The 19,624-nt window shown below is 37.9% G+C and overlaps 1 protein-coding gene across 4 annotated transcripts; it reads left to right on the top strand.

Moving 5' to 3' along the window:
* Window positions 1-127: 127 nt before the first annotated feature.
* Window positions 128-11,450, top strand: LOC103947480 (integrin-linked protein kinase 1-like). Of its 4 annotated transcripts, none has more exons than XM_048578436.1 (12): window positions 128-586; window positions 724-798; window positions 909-1,004; window positions 1,186-1,271; window positions 1,420-1,528; window positions 2,677-2,756; window positions 9,152-9,214; window positions 9,455-9,579; window positions 9,735-9,820; window positions 10,207-10,328; window positions 10,696-10,807; window positions 11,000-11,450. In XM_048578436.1, the coding sequence occupies exons 1-12, from the start codon at window positions 266-268 to the stop codon at window positions 11,096-11,098; spliced, it is 1,374 nt and encodes a 457-aa protein (XP_048434393.1). In that variant the 5' UTR covers window positions 128-265; the 3' UTR covers window positions 11,099-11,450. The 4 variants fall into 4 exon arrangements, with proteins under 4 accessions (XP_048434393.1, XP_048434392.1, XP_048434396.1 ...); XM_048578435.1 differs by having other exon boundaries at window positions 1,408-1,528; XM_048578439.1 differs by lacking the exon at window positions 909-1,004.
* The last annotated feature ends 8,174 nt before the right edge of the window (window positions 11,451-19,624 follow it).

The raw sequence follows: 19,624 nt of genomic DNA, 5'->3' as shown, positions 1-19,624 counted from the left end.
CGTGCTCTTTTATTGAGCGGCCCGTGCCACGCATGCGCGCCCGACCGTACACACGAGATAAGGTTCTCTGTGTCGGCGGCGCCAGCATCTACTATGTTAGTAACGAGTGTGAGAATATCTACTTTGTTTCTTCTCATTCTTCTTCTAAGCAGCCAGCTACCCCTTTTCAATCCTGCTTTAGTCCTCCCCACTTTATTGATAATCCCCACCTACTCTCTCTCCCCTCTTCCTTCACAACCCAATTCCCAGTTCTCCTTCTCCAAACATGGAACCCATGCTACAGCACCAGCAATCAGCAGGAGGGGCCCGGTTCACTCTGATGAAGCAGTCGTCGCTGGCGCCGGACCGGGACGACTCGGTGACGCCGGAGCCGGTTGACCCTCGCGTGAGGCTCTTGTACATGGCCAACGAGGGCGACTTGGACGCCATTCGGGAGCTCCTCGACTCCGGCATCGATGTCAACTTCACTGACATCGACGGTCGCACCGCCCTCCACGTCGCCGCTTGCCAGGGCCAAACCGACGTCGTTCAGCTCTTGCTCCAAAAAGGTGCCGATGTCGACCCGCGTGATCGCTGGGGCAGCACGGTAAGCAAGTTCACTCCAAATTTTGTCACTTTACTACATTCGCGTGTGTGTATGTATATATATGTATGTAAATATATGCTGTATGTACAGGTTGCTAATAATGTAGTGACTCTGTGAGTGATTTATTCGTTGAACAGCCTTTTGCGGATGCAATGTATTACAAAAACGATGACGTGATCAAACTTTTGGAGGATTACGGCGCCAAGCCTCGGGTAATTAGTTGGTTTTATGTCATCTAATTGTGTTTGGGTGTGCAAAGTTTGCTTCTTTTGTTTCTTTCGTTTCTAAAAATTGAATAATTTGTGGTTCTTGCAAATATTAGATGGCTCCCATGCATGTGCAAAGCGCACGGGAAGTCCCCGAGTATGAGATTAATCCCAATGAACTTGATTTCTCCAGTAGTGTTGAGATAACAAACGTAAGTCTCATATGGGAAAGGTCTATCACGTCGGCATTGGTGTTTTTTTTTTAGGTCTAATTAAATTCAAGTTCACTATGACACAATGAATTAGTTTACGAGAAAATATTCAATCGATTAAGTTAAGTATGGCAGTGTAATGGTGATATTGATCTTTGATTGCATATGAAATGTATGTTAGGGAACCTATCGTATTGCATCGTGGCGTGGAATTCAAGTGGCGGTTAAAATGCTTGGGGAGAAAGTATTCGCTGATGAAGATAAAGTGTAAGTTTGTCTTTATGATAAACTTTTGTGTGAAATTTTATCTCTACTTTACTTTTGTTGTAATTTAGATAATGAATTAAAAGGTCTCGAGTCTTTCTTTTCGGCTGGAGTTTTAATTGGCTTAATGAAATATCAGAAATGCATTCAGGGATGAGCTTGCTTTACTTCAGAAGATACGACATCCAAATGTTGTCCAATTTTTGGGTGCTGTAACGCAAAGCTGTCCAATGATGATTGTCACAGAATATCTAACCAAGGTTAACTGAAACATGTGAAAATTTTGCTTTATGTCTTCCTTTTAATATCATCGTCCATTCCTAAGTCTTCCACAGTTCATTATTTTGCATCTGCGTATTTGATGTTGACTTGTTATAATTTGGATAAGAGATTCTTTAGTACCAAGTGAAAGCCAAACGTTTGGCCTAAGGGTGGGCATAAAAATCGCCAAATCGGAAAACCAAATCGAACCGTGACAAAAAAAATCAGAAAAAATCGCGTTGATCAAAAAAGTCAAAATCGGAACAAAAATCAAACCGAACTATTTCAAACGGTTCCAATTTCGGTTTGGAAATATTAAGAATCGGAAGAACCGGACTGAACCGCTTTTAATATAAATTATTGTTTTATTATTATTTTTATATAAATAAGACATTTTCCAAGAAGACCATGTGCATAAGCCCAATATTTTTCTTCATTTCTCTCCCCCTCCTTTGTTGTTTTATCACTTTTCTCCCCATACATTATTTTTCTCCATTCTGTTCCAATATATTATGCATTATATACATTTTAGTTTTAGTTTAAGATTTATATTTTGGTATTGGTATGAGCTTTTCTATCTTTTGATTTATATTTATATGCACACTTTCTATCTTCCAGTCACAAATCTTGTAGATCTAGTAGTGGAAACTCAAATTTACTTGAATTTGTGGTTGAAATATATGTTTGGTATTAGAAGTAGAAAATTAGAAAAAAAAAAAAACATATATATAATTTTGGTTAGAACCGTAAACCTGTATGAACCAAACTGGAACCGTCATGAACCAAACTGTACGGTTTTAGTAATAAATTTAAGCAGAACTGAACCGTTGAAAATTTCCAATTCTAGTTTCATTTTAAGGGTGGAATCGGGTCAAACTGGATCGTGCCCACCCCTAATTTGGCCCTTTAGCCAAAAAGTGTGATTTTTGGTGTCTGACTTGGAGTTTTAAATGCCGAAATTGTTGGATTGCATTGAGGTTACAATAAGAGAAATCGAATAAATGGGCCATTGACACGCTGCAGCCTGTAGGCACACATGATGAGACAAATGTATTATGTGTTTGTTTAGTGTCATACACTATTTTTAAAGATTCAACATATTTGTTGGATTTCTTTTTCATCTGAGCTTTTATTTTTACCGTTTCAGGGAGATTTTTGCGCATATCTTAAAAGGAAAGGTGCATTAAGACCAAAATCAGCATTAAAGTTTTCGCTTGACATTGCTAGGTCAGTCAAGTTGCTTGTTGTGACATCCCACATCGCCCAGGGGACTGATCCTTATATGTATATTCCATCTCTACCTAGCATGAGGCATTTTGGGAGCTCACTGGCTTCGGGTTCCGTAGGAACTCCGAAGTTAAGCGAGAAGGGGGCTTGAGCAATCCCATGATGGGTGACCCACTGGGAAGTTGCTCGTGAGTTCTCAAAAACAAAACCGTGAGGGAATGGTAAGCCCAAAGCGGACAATATCGTGCTACGGTGGTGGAGCGGGCCCGGGAAGTGGTCCCACCCGGGCCGGGATGTGACAATTTGGTATCAGAGCCTATCCCTGGCCGGAAATGTGCCGACGAGGACGTCGGGCCCCTAAGGGGGGTGGATTGTGACATCCCACATCGCCCAGGGGACTGATCCTTATATGTATATTCCATCTCTACCTAGCACGAGGCCTTTTGGGAGCTCACTGGCTTCGGGTTCCGTAGGAACTCCGAAGTTAAGCGAGTAGAGGGCTAGAGCACTCCCAGGATGGGTGACCGGGATGTGACACTTGTACTCTGAATTTGTTAGTAAATTTTATGTGGTGAATGTTGAAATGGTATCAGGCTTTATGTTTTAGGTTGATTAACAACAAAGATTGAAGCTTTAAACCAAAAAATCTATGCAAAGAAAGAAGAACACTGAGCAAATGAGAATGTTCAGTATTTTTTCTATATGAAAAACTCCGAGAATACAGGCCTATATTCATCTAATCAGTCAAATGCTCAGATCCTATTTTTCAGGGAGCAATGACTAATCTCCAGCCATTTAGACCATCGGAGGCTACCATTCTTCCACTTGGAGGAGTATCGGATAACACATTAGATCCCAAACTGTTAAGAATAACAACTATGTAGGTTAGGAAATAAAACTAGCTAGTACAAGTTTAAAGCTAACGACTATTTCTAAAAAAGGAAAGTTCTTCATCTCTTCGAATTCTTCATTCTCTTCACTTTCAATCTGCAGGATTGTCATCTGCAGGTTGATTTAAGCTTAGTATGCAGCTTAATTCTCAATAGCCTCTCCTAAGCTGCTTACTAGCTTAACTTTAAGCCTCAATCTCAATTGATTAAATCTGTCCTTTGGCAAAACCTTTGTAAAAATGTCTACAAGTTGTTCTTCACTTCTGCAGAATTGCAAATCAATCATACCATCTTGCAAAGTTTCCCTTATGAAATGATACCTTCTGTTTATATGTCTAGTTCTTTGATGAAAAACTGGATTCTTAGCCATAGATATAGTTGACATATTATCACATAACAAAGGTGTTGCCTCAGTTTGCATCTCCCCAAAATCATCAAGAACAAACCTCAACCAAATGGACTGTGTTGTTGCCTCAAATGCTGAGACATACTCAGCTTCAACAGTTGATAGTGCAACTGTGTTTTGTTTCATAGATGCCTAAGAAAATGCTCCACTTCCAAAGCTAAATGCATAACCAGAGGTGCTTCTGCTATCATCTTCACTTCCTGCCCAATCTGCATCACAGAATCCAATGAGAATTGTAGACTTGTCCTTAACATACTTAATGACATAGTTGAAGGTCCCTTGAACATATCTTAGCACCCTTCGTGCAACCCCTATGTGCTTCTTGGTAGGACTATTCATGAACCTTAATAGCAAACTTGCAGCAACATTAGATCATGTCTAGTTGCTGTTAAATACAGTAAAATTCCCACTATTTTTCTGTAAAGTTCTTTATCAGCCAATTCATTCCCATCCACTTTCTTAAGCTTTTCACCAATGGGCAAGGGAATGGATACTGGTTTGCAGTCTTCAAGTCCAAATTTCACAAGTAGAGACTTGGCATACTTACTTTGACGGATGAATACTTCTTGATCAGTTTGTAGTATCCCCATGCCCAAGAAATGATGTAGAAGTCCAAGATTTGACATTTCATACCTCTGCATCATCTCTCTTTTGAACTCAGTAAGCATCTTCTCACTGCTTCCAGTGTTGACAATGTCATCAACATATATTGAGACAATTATTAAATCTCCTTCATTATCAGATCTTGTATACAATGTGGCTTCACTTGTGCTTCTTTTGAACCTGCACGGAGAGAGATATACATCAATCTCACTGTACCAGGCTCTAGGTGCCTATTTAAGTCCATATAATGCTTTTCTTAACCTGTAGACCTTGTGACTGCATTTTTTAACTCAAAACCTTTAGGTTGTTCAACATGCACTTCTTCATCAAGCACACCATTTAGGAATGCTGACTTAACATCCAACTTAAATAACTTTCAACCCTTTTTGTGTTACAAGAGCAATGAGAGTTCGAATTGTGTCTAACCTTGCCACTGGTGCAAAGGTTTCATTGTGGTCAATCCCAGGTTTCTGTGCATACCCTTTGGCTACAAGCTTGGCCTTATTTTTTTGAATTGTTCCATCCAGGTTAAGCTTAGTCTTAAACACCCATTTCACACCTATAATAGGTTTATCAACTGGCCTTTCAACAAGTTCCCAAGTATTGTTCTTTTCAATCATTTCTAACTCTGCATTCATAGCTTTTTACCAAGCTATATCACTTGCTGCTTCTTGATAGCTCTTTGGTTCTATAATGCATATGTGACACCTCGCATATATATCTTCCAGAGTTCTCAACTTCACTGGAGTGGAGCTAGGTGTAGAGCCTTGGCTGTGACTTCCACCATTATCCGCAACTGACTCATCAACAGTAGTGTTTAAATGAGAACCTCCAACATTATCAAACTGGGTTACATCAGTTTGTTCTTCACTAACTTCATCTTCTGTTCCATTCCCTTCAAGATTGAAAAGTATTAAGATAGACTGCATTTGGTTACTTTCCCAATTCCATGACTTGTTTTCACTGAAAATCACATTCCTGGAGAGTACAATTTTCTTAGATTGCAGATACACTATATATCCCTTTTCACAGCTTCCATATCCCATGAAGACCCCCTTTTTGGTTTTGTAATCAAATTTATGCCTCAAAGGTGATGAGACATAAGTATAGCAAATACAACCAAATACTTTCAGATGCTTAATTTCAGGCTTCCTACCGGTGAAGCTTCAAAATGTGTTTTGTCTAACATATATGTTGTAAAACATTTATTTTGAAGGTAAACAACTGTCATAGCTTCTGCCCAGAAAATCATAGGAATTCCTTTCTCAATCATCATGGACCTTGCCATCTCATCAATTGTTATATTTCTTCTCTCAGCAACTCCATTTTGCTGAGGAGAGTAGGCAATGGTCAGTTGTCTCTCCATTCTCATCCTTGCACAGTAATCCAGAAACTCATGTGAGGTGTATTCATCACCTCTATCACTCCTTAGCTTCTTCAAACTGAAACCACTTTGCAGTTCAACAAAAGCTTTGAATTTCTTGAACACATTGAAGGTATCAAACTTATTTTTGAGAAAGTTTACCCAACACATTCCTGAGAAATCATCAATGAATGTGATGAAATACTTATTCCTTCCAATGGATTCATTTTGCATTGGTCCACACAAATCTGTGTGTACCAATTCAAGTGGATAGCTTACTCTCCACACTTTTTCTTTGTCAAATGGCTATCTGTGATATTTCCCTAAAACACAACCTTCACACACATCTTCCATTTCTGTCAGAACAGGTAATCCAAGTACCATTTCCTTCTGCTACATCTTCTTCATGCTAGCAAAATTCAAGTGTTCAAGCCTTCTGTGCAGATCCAAGCGTCTTCAATTACTGATGTTTTTCTTGCTGCAAGTGTTATAGATTCTAGTGAAAGAGGAACACATCGATTTCCTGCCATGATCACTTTTGCTACAACATTGTTGAGGCTTCTATCATCAAAGATAACTGCCATATTACCCCCAAATAGAACATAGTATCCATGCTCCATAATCTGGCCTACACTTAGTAAATTCTCATCCAAACCTAGAACCAGCAACACTTCATTTATATATCTTTTCCCACGCTGAGTTTCAACCACTAGAGTGCCCTTTCCAATTGCTTGTATAAGATCTCCAGTGCCCATTTTAATTTTACAAGTTATAGATTTGTCAATGTTTATTAACACAGACTCTTGAGATGTCATGTGGTTGCTGCAGGCACTGTCCACAAACCATACATTTCTATCTTGCATAATTAAAGAGTGAACATGGTTCTTGTGGTTACTTTTTCTTCCTTTGCACAGTTGGCTACTTGCTTGTAATTATCACCTCCTTTGCATCTACACAAACCAAAATGATATTTCTGACAAACTTGACACTGTGGTTTCACACCACTTTGACTACTACTCCCTTGCTTGTTCTGTGAATTGAACCTATTTTTCCAATTTCCTCCAGAATTGTTGTTCCAGCTTGAGCCATTATTGTTGTTCAAGTTTCCACTTTGAGACCAATTTGATCCCTTTTTGTATTGTCCCTGCCACTTTTGATTTGGCCTACTTTGTGAACCTTTGTAGGTACCAGTGGCTTGGTTATTGCCAACTCTGAGACTACTAAAGGCTCTCTTAGTTCCTGTCAATTTATCCCTTTCATCATGCAAGTCTTTCATTTTATCATAAACCTTGACAGATGCAATAACTTCTTCAACTCTAATAGTATCCAGATCTTGAGTTTCCTCAATGATAGACACAATGGAATTATACCTTCTACTTAGACTCATCAATAGTTTTTGCACAATCCTTTTTTCATACACATCTTCACCAAGTGATTTCAGATTATTCACAATTCCAAAAAACCTAGCCAAATAGTCATCTAGGTTTTCAACATCTTTCATTCTCATATACTCAAAATCTGCCCTAACTGCTTGAAGTTTTACAACTCTTACCTTTTATCTTCTCTGAACTCTCTTCTCAGAATATCCCAAGCCCATTTTGCAATCTTTTCGTTTCTGATGCGAGGGAAAAGCTCATTAGTTATCGCTTCTTGGATGAGACTCAGCGCCTTGGCATTTTTTATTTTGTCTTCTCTGAGGATGGTGGGTGCTTCCATTGGAACTTGTTCAGCTTCACTTTCCTCATCTCCAGAGCATTCTTCCTCCTCGAGAATCGGCTGCGGTTGTACTCCGATCTCTACTACATCTCATAGATCATGTGCTATAAGGATAGTCTCCATTTTGATAGCCCAAAAAGCGTAGTTTGCACCATCAAACTGTGGAGTTCATAAATCTCCACTTGAAGAACCTGATCCCACCATTTCTTAGTGAATATCAGTGAACCAACCAATAAAGGAACCACATTTATCCCTTTTGGGAATTTTTCAGGAAGAACCTCTCTCACAGTTTACGCCCCTCTTTGGAATCAGACCTAAATCTCTGATACCGTGTTGAAATGGTATTAGGCTTTATGTTTTAGGTTGATTAACAAACAAAGATTGAAACTTTAAACCAGAAAATCTATACAGAGAAAGAAGAACATTGAGAAAATGAGAATGTTCAATATTTTTTCTATATGGAAAACTCAGACAATACAAGCCTATATTCATCTTATCAGTCAAATGCTCAGATCCTATTTTTCAGGGAGCAAGAACTCATCTTTAGCCATTCAGGCCATCAAAGGCTACGATCCTTCCACTTGGAGGAGGATCAGATAACACAGTACATCCCAAACAGATAAGAATAATAGCTATGTAGGTTTCTAAAATAGGAAATAAAACTAGTCGTTACAAGTTTAAATCTAACGGCTATTTCTAAAATAGGCAAGTTCTTCATCTCTTTGAATTCTTCATTCTCTTCACTTTCAATCTGCATAATTGTCATCTGCAGGTTGATTTAAGCTTAGTATGCAGCTTAATTCTCAACAATGAACATCACAAATGCCTTATCTTGAAATGGTATCTGAAATTTCCACATTGTATCATCGATTTGGAGTTTGATTACCTTTCTTGTGAGGAACTTGAGGTGTACTCTTTGAATAATATCTCGCAAATGTAATTTCTTTATTATTCTGAAATAGGTTATCTAACTTGAAACATATCATCCCAAGTTCCTGGATTTCCTTTATTTGACACTAGTGCGGGATAAACTTTTCGAAGTTGCCAACAGTTGAAAAATCATAAGGTCAGCTGCATGGTTGGCATTACCTCTGAGGATTACAGTCCATATGGACACATCCCATTGAAATTGTGAATTCTAGATCCCTGTAGGACTAAAGAATTTCTGGGGAGGGAATTCAATAATGGTTAAATCATTGAATGGGTGTGAAAACCTAGTTGATTAGTTTTGGTGTTACCATTTATTTACTGGTGTCATGCTTATCTTTGTGTTGATCAACGTAAACAGTTTTTAAATAAAGTTTTGTGTTTTGGAAATCATAGTGGTGGGAGGTGGATGATTGCTACCTGTTGTAGCCAATTATTCATTGCATGTGTTCTCTTATCTTAATGAGCACTGTACTGAATTACATTTCAGGGGGATGAATTACCTGCATGAGCATAAACCTGAAGCAATAATTCATCGAGACCTAGAGCCCTCGTATGCTCTCGCACTCTCTCTCTTTCTATGTATTATTGCTGTTACTTTTACTAGTAGAGAAATAGATGTATACCGACACGATTTCTATCTAATCTGACTCATAGATAAGCGATTGTAGATTTATCATCTTAGCTCAGCATGTAAGCATTGTACTTAAATGTTGTATGAATCATGCACTATCAATAACTAAATGATTGAAACTTTTGATCGTTTCTTAATTGTTCGTGAGTAAGATAACAGAAACATATTGCGGGATGATTCTGGGCATCTAAAAGTTGCAGACTTTGGGGTGAGCAAGCTACTGAAAGTTGCAAATACAGTTAAAGAAGACAGACCTGTGACTAGTCAAGAGTCTCAAGATACTTGTATGTTGCTTGCTTTTTTGAAAGTTTTCATCCTTCATTTCTTTGATCAATGCTATATTGTCTGTAAACCTACAGAGCCATCTGATATATATATATATGTGTAAAACACTCACTGAAACATGTCTTCCTGTTGCTGATATAATTCTAATGAACAGGGAGATATGTGGCTCCTGAGGTATACAGAAATGAAGAGTACAATACCAAAGTGGATGTTTTTTCATTTGCTTTGATTTTGCAAGAGGTATTATCTCTCTCTCTCTCCCCCCTCCCCCAAATATGGTAAACAGTATTGCAGTAACTACATATAGACATGATGTTAAGGGCATTTCTCCATACATTATCTTCTTTTAATATGCTTTTGTCTTTTATTCATACGTGTATATTTATGTTTGTACATTCATGCCAATGTCCAGCTTTTGAACTTTGTATTGTTGTATATTGGAATGAACTTCTTTTATGTGCCGTATACACTTTTTGGAATTTTTCATGGTTCTGAATGTCATGTGTGAATCCAGCACTCAATTAAATGGATTTGTATAAATGTTTTCTAGCTGAGAGGTGGTTTATTCTTGATGATCTAAGAAAAAGTTTTAATGGTTGAAAAAAATGTTTACGTGTATTTTCCAGATGATTGAAGGTTGTGTACCATTTTCTAAAAAGCCAGAAAATGAGGTTCCTAAAGCATATGTTGCAAATGAGCGCCCACCATTTAGAGCGCCACCAAAGCGTTATGCACACGGATTGAAGGAGTAAGTTGTTTGCAAACCTTTGATCTTCTGTTGTACATATAAAGTGTAATTTTCCTTTACATGTACTTATATAGCCAATCTTTTGTTCGTAATAATGATGTATTATGGGCCCAAAGAGTTACTGTCGTATTGGAGACAAGTTTTTTAACACGTCTCCCAGACAATTTTGGCTCCTTAATTTTGAAACCAAAGGAGCAATCCTGATAGGAAAAGTTTTGTAGTTTCCTTCTCTCTTCCAACAAAATGGTTATATTGTAAATCTCCAAATTTTCTCGAGAATACCTTGTTGCGATGCTCGAAATTCTCTTCTATGGGGGTAATTCCCAGTTAAGAATGCTTAATTTAAGTTTGTATACTTTGTGTGCAGGTTAATTGAGGAATGTTGGAGTGAGGACCCATCCGAGAGACCATCATTCAAGCAAATAATTAAGAGGTTGCATGACATTAATAACCAGTTTGCTTGGAAAAGACACTGGAAGGTGCAATTCTCTCTCTGCTTTAATAAGCTCGTTTTTTTTTCTAATTACCTTTCCTACATCTTCTGGAATTATTTCTTGTTGGCACACAGTGCAGAAAAGTTATTCTTGTGTATATATTGACCATTGAGTCACGTGCAAGTCAATTTGCTTTGATAGTAAATACACTTCCGTAATATCGTGTATTTCACACAGGTCACGCCACTTACATGTCTCCAAAATCTCGAGGCCATGTTGAAGAAAGATCGGACAAGCCCAAGCAGTCGTCCATCTTCCTGCTCTACAATGAGATGAGCAACTACTGTCGTATTTCATGCAGGAATTAAGCTCTTTTTTGGCCCGAACAATTGAGCTTTTTTCTAGTAAAGTATGGTTGTGAGCCGAGAGATGCTGTTACAGTTGCACCTACCGATTCTTGCATAAAGCATTTGTAGAGTTTCTCCGAACCCTCTATCTTTTTTCCTCTTATTAACAATCATATTGAAATCCCATGTTTTGTTTGCTCTTTGGAAAATTTTCCCCTAGTTTTTAAGGTTTATTCGGTGTTTACTCTCCTGATGAGACGGAACTTGAAGCCTTCGGACACATCGTTGGAAGACAAGTTATATTTTCGCATGTGCATGTGCATGTGCTTGCTTATGATTTTTCTCTTGTGATTTAAACAACTGTAATGCCCAAAGCCGTTGGACTAGAAATCCAGAGACATTTGGGAGGAGACTTGCAGCTATAACATTGCAAGCTAAACAAACTGAACAATATTGTCCAGATAAATACATCTGTCGATTCAAAAAGGACCTAAATTGTACATGGTATTCGGGCAAAAATTTCTCTGGAGAAGGTTCCCCGGACCTCAGCACAGCTTCCTAAGGGATTGGCACTTTGGATGTGTAATTGGGCTCTTACTTGTTGATGTGCTACAATAAGAGCTTAGAGTTAGTTTTGAGAGGTGTCTTCGTGGGGCCTTAGGGGTAGGCCTTGAGGCTCGCAATCAAAACTAATTAAATGCTTAAGCGTGCCACTGTTATCTCAGTATGCAGATGTAGAACAAGTGTATTTTAAGTTGATTACTTGCGCCTTAAGTTACTCCAACTTCTTGTTATCAAAAGATTGTCGTGGATGGGTTAAGTCCACATTAAGTTCTTTTTCTTGCCTTGTAAATAAGGACTTTTAGTTCATAATCTTGTATGTTCGGATGGAAGCAGTCCAAGGCCTCTTAAGTCATTTGTTTGGTTCCAAATTACTTTTAGCTAACCAAATTCAGATGCAAATGAGACTCTTAAAATAGAAAAATAGGTGGAAATAACTTGAATACATATTGGAGAATGCATTAAGCAATAGATATACTAATTTACAAAACAAACAAAGAGCTTCGGGCAAGATTTCACCTTGTCTGGCCAAGTTGAACTTCTTGTAGTCACTTCTCTTTGAACTTACAAGGTTTATATGCTAAAAAGGGATGAGTGGTAAACAAGTTTACACGAGGGAATCGATACTACAACACTAAGGGAGGTAACATAGCTTTTATACTAGACAAGAGATAGCTTTTTCAGAGAACTATCGTTAAAAATGACTGAATCTGGGTTGATTTCAGCTTTTGAATGCAAATCTGGTTTGAGATCAGAGTTTGTATATTTGTTTGTTTGATTGGTTAAATGTCCTTGTCTCTAGGGCTTGTCTTCCCTTTTATAGACAATTTGGCCTGACTGTTGTAGCTTTTGCTCTTGCCCGAAAGCACTTGGAGGGTAGTGAGTCATTAACTTTTTACTAGCAATGGCACTAGAAAGTGTTCTTTGGCTTATAGTAGGTTAGTCTTCATTACTTGTCATTTCAATTATATATACGTAGCTTGTATCTTGGCTGAGAAGGCTTCAATTTGCTTCTGGGCTTGATGCTGGGTTTTGGGCAAGTCTCCCTTTTAATTGACATCCTTGAGCTTTCCTTCATTCAAGCCCAATATTCAAATATTAACCCAAACACATGGCAATCATACAAATCCACATGTGATTTGTTCTCCACATTGGGATTGGCATGAGAAGCACCGTGAAAGTTTCTCTAGGCCGAAAGCTAGGGAAACTTAGCCCTTAGAATACAGCCTCATCATGCATCTACTCGAAGGGTTGACATAGCACTAAATAAACGCAACTGGGGAAAGGGAATCGGAACACAACGTTGCTTGGTGTTCAAGATAAACACTCTTAACTACTTGAGACAGAAGCTCTTTGCCACAGCTGTGCAAAATACGAACAAACACTTAAGCATCAGTATCACATTGAAGGCACTCACACGAGCACAAGAACTCTCAAAGTCGCATTGAACGAAAACAAGTGAAGAAGGTAAGATAATATTTGGAAAACTTTGAGGATTCCTTAATCGGATGCAGTTTAGGGTACCTCTCCAAGATTAAATAGTGACTTTTGCTCTTGCACTGTAAACTATCTCAGTTGTTTTCCTGGTATTTTCTTCCTACAGGTGTTCCAAGTGTATGGTATAACCGCTGCCCTCACTTCCTTTTCTATCGTTATCCTTGCTACGATATTTGTTCTAGATGGCATCCTCATTCTCAACCTCCTCATCTTTGTTTCCCGGCCACTATTATCATTGCTACGATATTCTTTCTGGCTGACATTATCCTCAACCTCCTTGTCGTGTTCACCGGCAACCCTTAGGGTGCACCTTAATCTTGATGGGATGGAAACCAGACATATACAAGCCTTCCAAGCTTTTCACACGCGGAAAAAGCTACATAAACTATTCCATATCTGAAAGATTTTGAGAGATCGGTGTGAAGACGGTCCAGAGTCATGCCCTGGCACTAGTGAATGCTTGAAGCCCAAGCCAGTGTGAAAGTTGCTGCTCTCTTTGAGCAACTACTGGATCTCCTTCTGTCACATCCCATGTTTTTGTTTTAATCACCTTTGTCATCCCCAAATCAAATTTAACTACAGGTAGCAGCCCAGCATCGCATATGCTCATCACTCCCACATCTTTGGTCTTAAGAAATGCCATAGCAGTACCAGTTGCACCATTCACCTGGCCACGCTGAGTGTTCAAAATTTTTAGCAGCATCACCCTTGCAACTTTACATAAGGCAATTTGTTTAGGCGCAATCACCTGTTCTAGCTGCCTCTTCCAAGGACCTGTGCCTGCTATCAACCGCAGTATAAACAAGAAGTTCATTACTCAAGCTCTCCAGTCTACTTGCATTCACTCTATTTACGTCTTGAACCCTTGGCTAGGATTGTACTGCAGAAGGATCTGACTCGGAATCTGCGCAAGAATCTTCTAAAAACTTGAAGTCTTCAGGATCAATCTCCCCTGAAGTATCTGATTAGTCAAGGGTCTGACTGCCGAAAATTAACTTGTAAAATTAAAACTAGAATCCCAACAGTCTGCTTCAAATGCAATTTCTTTACCCTCCGAATTCCACTCACTTTATACGGGTGGTAACTGAAAGAAATCCCCACCCACAACAGGTTGCATTCCACCCCACATTTCATCAACTTGTCGTTTTTTTTTTTTCAAGACTATCAAACCTCCGCGTCAACCATGCTAACCTCATCTATGACCAACACTTCGGCTTTCAACCACCTCCTACAAGCCTCCTTGTTCACGAGAACCCTACTCAGCAAAGTTATCCTATCAGCATTGCCACATCCAATACCAGCGAAAGAGTGAAGGGTCTGCCCACGGATAGCACAAGCCGCAGCACCGGTAGGTGCAGTGACAAAAACCTTCGAAGGTGTATGACATCTTGTCCATGATGATGTGCTTAACCAACATCGTTTCTCTGGTCCCCGCGGAACCGGTAATGGACACAGATTTCCCCTCAGAAATGGCAGATATGACTTGTTTCTGGTGGTCAGTCCACTTAACTCTAGGAGTTTCGGGTTTGTATCTGAGGTTGTATGTATCCTGAACCCAATTAATGCTTTTTCCACTAGTTTTGGTACTAAAATTTCTCTGCGTAGAAAATGCATGGCAATAAACTTCACACATAGCATTTTTTCCACTCAAAATCGTTTCTCCTCAGGCTTTTGTCTAAAAACGCTTCTTTTTCCTAAAATACACGCATTTAGCAACACTAACAGACGCAACAGTTTATCTGAAAAACAAGGAAAGATTGGAACTATACTTTCACATAGTGCTCTGAAAACGGACTGGGAGAAATATAAGGACTTTCCGGCCAAACCCAAAAGTCACCATCTCGATTCTCCAACACTTATATATGAGACTGAGAGTCTTATTTGAATTGGAAAACTGATGAAGTTGAACGCTTCTGGTTGAGGGTGACCGGGCTTGGGCTAGTTCTCTTCTTTTTAGGCCTTTTGAGCTTCGTGGGCGGGCTATGTTAATCTGGGCTTCATGAGCTACCTACAGTTAGATTTGAAATTTTCTGATGTCATTGGTTTTAAGTTCTCTTGCTATTATGATTAATTATTTAATGGATATGAGAGATTAGATACCAAATATGTATATGGAAAAGAAGGGAGAGTGATTTCTGAACTCTCCTTTTCTCATGGTGCACTTTTTAGAGCATTTTTGTTTTTCTAGCTTTTGAATTGAATAAAGTGAATGCGAATTGAGAAACAAAAACATGAGGATTAAATAAATATAAATTGCGCAAAAAAATAAAGCTCATGAATTGAAAATATTGGATCTAAAAGTTATATAAATGGAGAACTTACAATTGGTGACGCAGTCAAGCATGAAGCCATCAAGGGACCTCTTATATATTGAAATCTAATTAAACTGAGAGGCAAGGGGTTTATAGCCCAAATGCTTTAGAACATTTATTCTTGCACCCAAACAGCTTACCAAGCAGACATGTTGATAATTTAATTGTGTGGTTCTAATGAACTTTAGAAATTAATCAACTGGGAGCGTTAGGAAGATTTAAATCTCAGCTTTTATAGCATTCTAATTTTGATTAATTAGATAGAAAAAAAAAAGTTTTAAATCTATATATGGTGGATAACTGGATATTAGGGAACTGGTTCCTCCAAATTATAAACCCTAGATAGCCAAAGCAAGCATTAAGCATGCATACAGGTAACACCCGGTTTTTGTTGTTTGTTTCTGTAAGTGCAATATATATGATATATCAAAACATATAAAAATATATCTGAGATGGAGAATCCGTTTGGCAATTACTAACGAGTTATTATATGTAGTAAATTATGAGCTGCTGATCCTGTTGCAGCAGCAGACTCTCCGTCTGTGTTTGTGTGTGTGTATATATGAGTAATATATAAATGTGTATATATATTTGTGTGTGAGAGAAAGAGAGATCTAGGGAGAGAGATAGAGACTGTGACGTATGAAGAAAAGAAGGTAAGGAAACGTCCATTAAGGTGAGACAGAAAATGACCAAACAAAAATTACAGAAACGAAAAAGGTGAAAATTAGTACACTGACTTAGTTGCATTGCATGCACTGATGACTGATCACCTGGCACTGCACAAGATATATATCTGTCATCGTCTATGGACTCGGATTCTGTCCCCTCCTCTTTCTATCCCCTTTCATCCTCTTCTCTCACATTTTCTATATTGTCTTTCTCTTTTTATAAAAAATTAATATAAGATGTTAACGTGGATTAACCGTGACCGTTCAAATAGAAGGAAAAGGAAGGGAAGAGAAAAAAAGATGGGAGATAATTCTACTCCATCATCTACCTGCATATGTACAGTGTACTACTACTGCTTTTAACTTAATTCATGTCCCATGTCTGGAAACCCAAACAGATGGGTCGATACATACCGCGCCCCTTGGACGTTTTAGTCTTTCAGAGTTCGCATTAACCTAACTATGATTACATACTGTAATAAGTATTTTAGGGTAACCTACATGTCGTATGTATACTAATAATGACTTTCGGTTGTCAATCTAAACTATTGATAATCTGATTGTTTAGCTAGCTAGGTCTTGTGTTTATACATGCACACATACATGTACATATAGTTAGAACATGCAGGATTGATGAAGCATGCTCAGACAGAACAAATTGAAATGAACTTTGTGGCCGGCAAATTCATGTTGGTTGGAGTTTGGAATTTGGAGTCTTTGGATTATATAATGTGAGAAAATTAATCGAGATGGGAATTAGACAGGAGACAAAGGGGCTCGTTGTCTGTGCATGGCCTCAAATTTTTAGCCAAGCGGTGAGCCTTCCAACTTGAGGACCTTCTTCACTTGTTTAAATATTTCCTTGAAATTACCAATTGTTCATTCTCCAAATTTAAAGTCCTAGAGTCTAGAGCAACTCTAAATACTCATCAACTTCAAGTCGATCCCCCTCACTTTTAAGTTCCTATATATGGCTTTGAATTTTGTGCGCCTAGCCATGCCACTCAACTTCACGCGCCACTCGGTTCTGGACCATAAAAACAGTGATTTGTGACAAAGGAAGTTAGAGGTCGTTTGAGCTGTTTAGGGTAAAATTATCATCATTTCCTCTTAAGTGTGCACATTGAATTTCATTTCAAAAGATGAACAATAGTTCCAAACCCGATCCATGGAGCATAACTGCTCCAAGGAATATCGGTGGGAATTGGATCCTCTCCTGAGCTTAGGAGGTTGAGTCTCCTGAGCAAATCACACGGATCGTTAGAATTTAATCCAACGGCTGCAATTATTATAACTTTTAGAGGAACTCCCTGTTTGTATCCGTTGGATCAAATTTCAACGGTCCAGATCCTTTGCTCAAGAGGCTCAGCCTCCTAAAATCAGAAGAGGACCCGGTTCCATATCGATGTTCTTCAATGCGCCAATATTCACATCAAGTGATAAAAATTTGCCTGTGGTGCCCTCGTACGACCGCCAACTAACCCCACGTTCGATTTTTCGACGCTGGCGAATAGCTTGTCAAATAAGAAAGGTTCAGTTTCCTTTTTTCTTTGCAAGCAAACTCGGAAAAGCTTCTTCGGCCTATATAAGTGAAAGGAGAGCTAAGGAAAAAGACGTTCAACTCTATCAACAAGCTGACAAGTGATTTTTCAATCTAGACTATTCTCTACCCAAAAGCTTCCTTGAATTCATTTATCCTTCTCAAGGAATCTTACTTCTAAGTTTAAGATGGCTTGATCTTGCCTTCTCCCATGATTCCCTTTCATTTTTAAATGTACGTTTCTTTTTCTTTCTTTTTTTTTTTATCTTGAAGAAAGGGCGATAGAATTTCATTCCAAAAAAAAAAAAAAAAAAAAAAAGTAATAAATTATATGACACTCTTCAAACAAGATATCTTAATTTCATTCCTAGCTTGTGTTAGAATTCGGCCTTTTAATTACCGTCATTCAAAGATTTGTACGCTTGCTCTCTATCAATGGGATGATTAAAACCAGTTTTTATTCATTTATATTTTTCTATACTTGCGCATACAACGAACAAAGATGTAAAGTCATTAGCACTCAAGGCATATAAATTAATCTTAACTGAGTCAGCCTCCTCACTCGTGGCACAACTTAATTACTCGCACAAACTATATAGACACACACTAACCCTCATCTCACTGTCTGTTGACATCATCCAACAACGACACACTAGCATATATCTTTCTCTCAAGCCTCCTTTTAGCACTGAGAGCAAAGAATCATCAGGGGCAAAATAGTTAAATAGAGAAGCGGCTTAACACATCTAATAGGAACGGAAAGAGGTTCCACCAGAACAATAATTTAAAATATATAGGGTAGCTCAACTCCACATACATGCATGGTCCCTTTATTCTCTTGGCTAAGATTCACACACTCAATATGTCTTATATATGTCATTTAAGCCTAACACATAGATAACATATATTGAGTGAGCATGTACGTGTTGAGACGCACATATATCGTGCTCTAATATAATAAAGGAAATTAAAGTTTTACTATGAAACTAATTATAGTACGTAAAATAATTCTTAATTCCTTATAAGCACACATAAAATTCCTTAATTCAAGATTTCAGGTCACTTGCATATTTATTTTATACATACACATAGAAACAGAGAGAGAGAGAGAGAGAGAGAGAGAGAGAGAGAGAGAGAGAAGGTTTCTTTATAAGATTTGAGATTGTGTTATCTACTATACACATCATGATAAAAATCAACAAAATCAATTATTCATGTTCATAGTCTTTTACGTTTATCTAGTCAAAGATATCCCCTCTAGAAAGAAATGTAGGTTTCCCATATATTATTGAATTTTTTTTTGTTGTCGGTTGTGAATTTACACCATCAATCAAATTTATTTCATATTGCAGAAAAGCGGCTTATAAATGTTTGCATGCTTTACATTGTCTTGTAAAAAATTGGATCAATTTATATTTAGGATAATGTTAAGAAGGTAAAATTTTTTAAATTAAATTTACAAACTAAATGATGTGATTGTAGATGATTAATTTATTAACTAAATGTCGATTAACATATTTGTTTCTTATTGATGACATATTATTTAGTTTATAAATTTAATTTAAAATTTTAATCTATCTAACATTACTCTCATATTTAGTATATATTTAATCGATCAAAAGTTGATTAATAAGAAGGCAATACTCAATAAATCGATATTTATAAACAAGGGGCGCAGCCCCAAAAGTTGCACGCACTACAGGTATGCACCAAACCAATAACACCATCATAAACTTTAAGCTAACAAGTAATCATTTATCCAGATTTGTAATTAGTAAGCTAGTTCCAGTTCTTAGATTCGGTGAGGTAAATATATTAAACAATGATCAACATCATGCATGTGTCAACTAAACAATCAGCTTATATGGGCTAAAAAAGCACACGGTGCAGAAAAGCACACGTATACAACTTTGAAACTGGCTTTAATTATTTGG

The sequence above is a fragment of a genome, unplaced genomic scaffold (genome assembly GCF_019419815.1).
Source record: "Pyrus x bretschneideri cultivar Hongxiangsu unplaced genomic scaffold, Pyrus_bretschneideri_v1 Contig12, whole genome shotgun sequence".
Taxonomy (NCBI): domain Eukaryota; kingdom Viridiplantae; phylum Streptophyta; class Magnoliopsida; order Rosales; family Rosaceae; genus Pyrus; species Pyrus x bretschneideri.
Note: the sequence above shows the minus strand (reverse complement) of the source record. Positions and strands in the feature narration are given on the sequence as shown.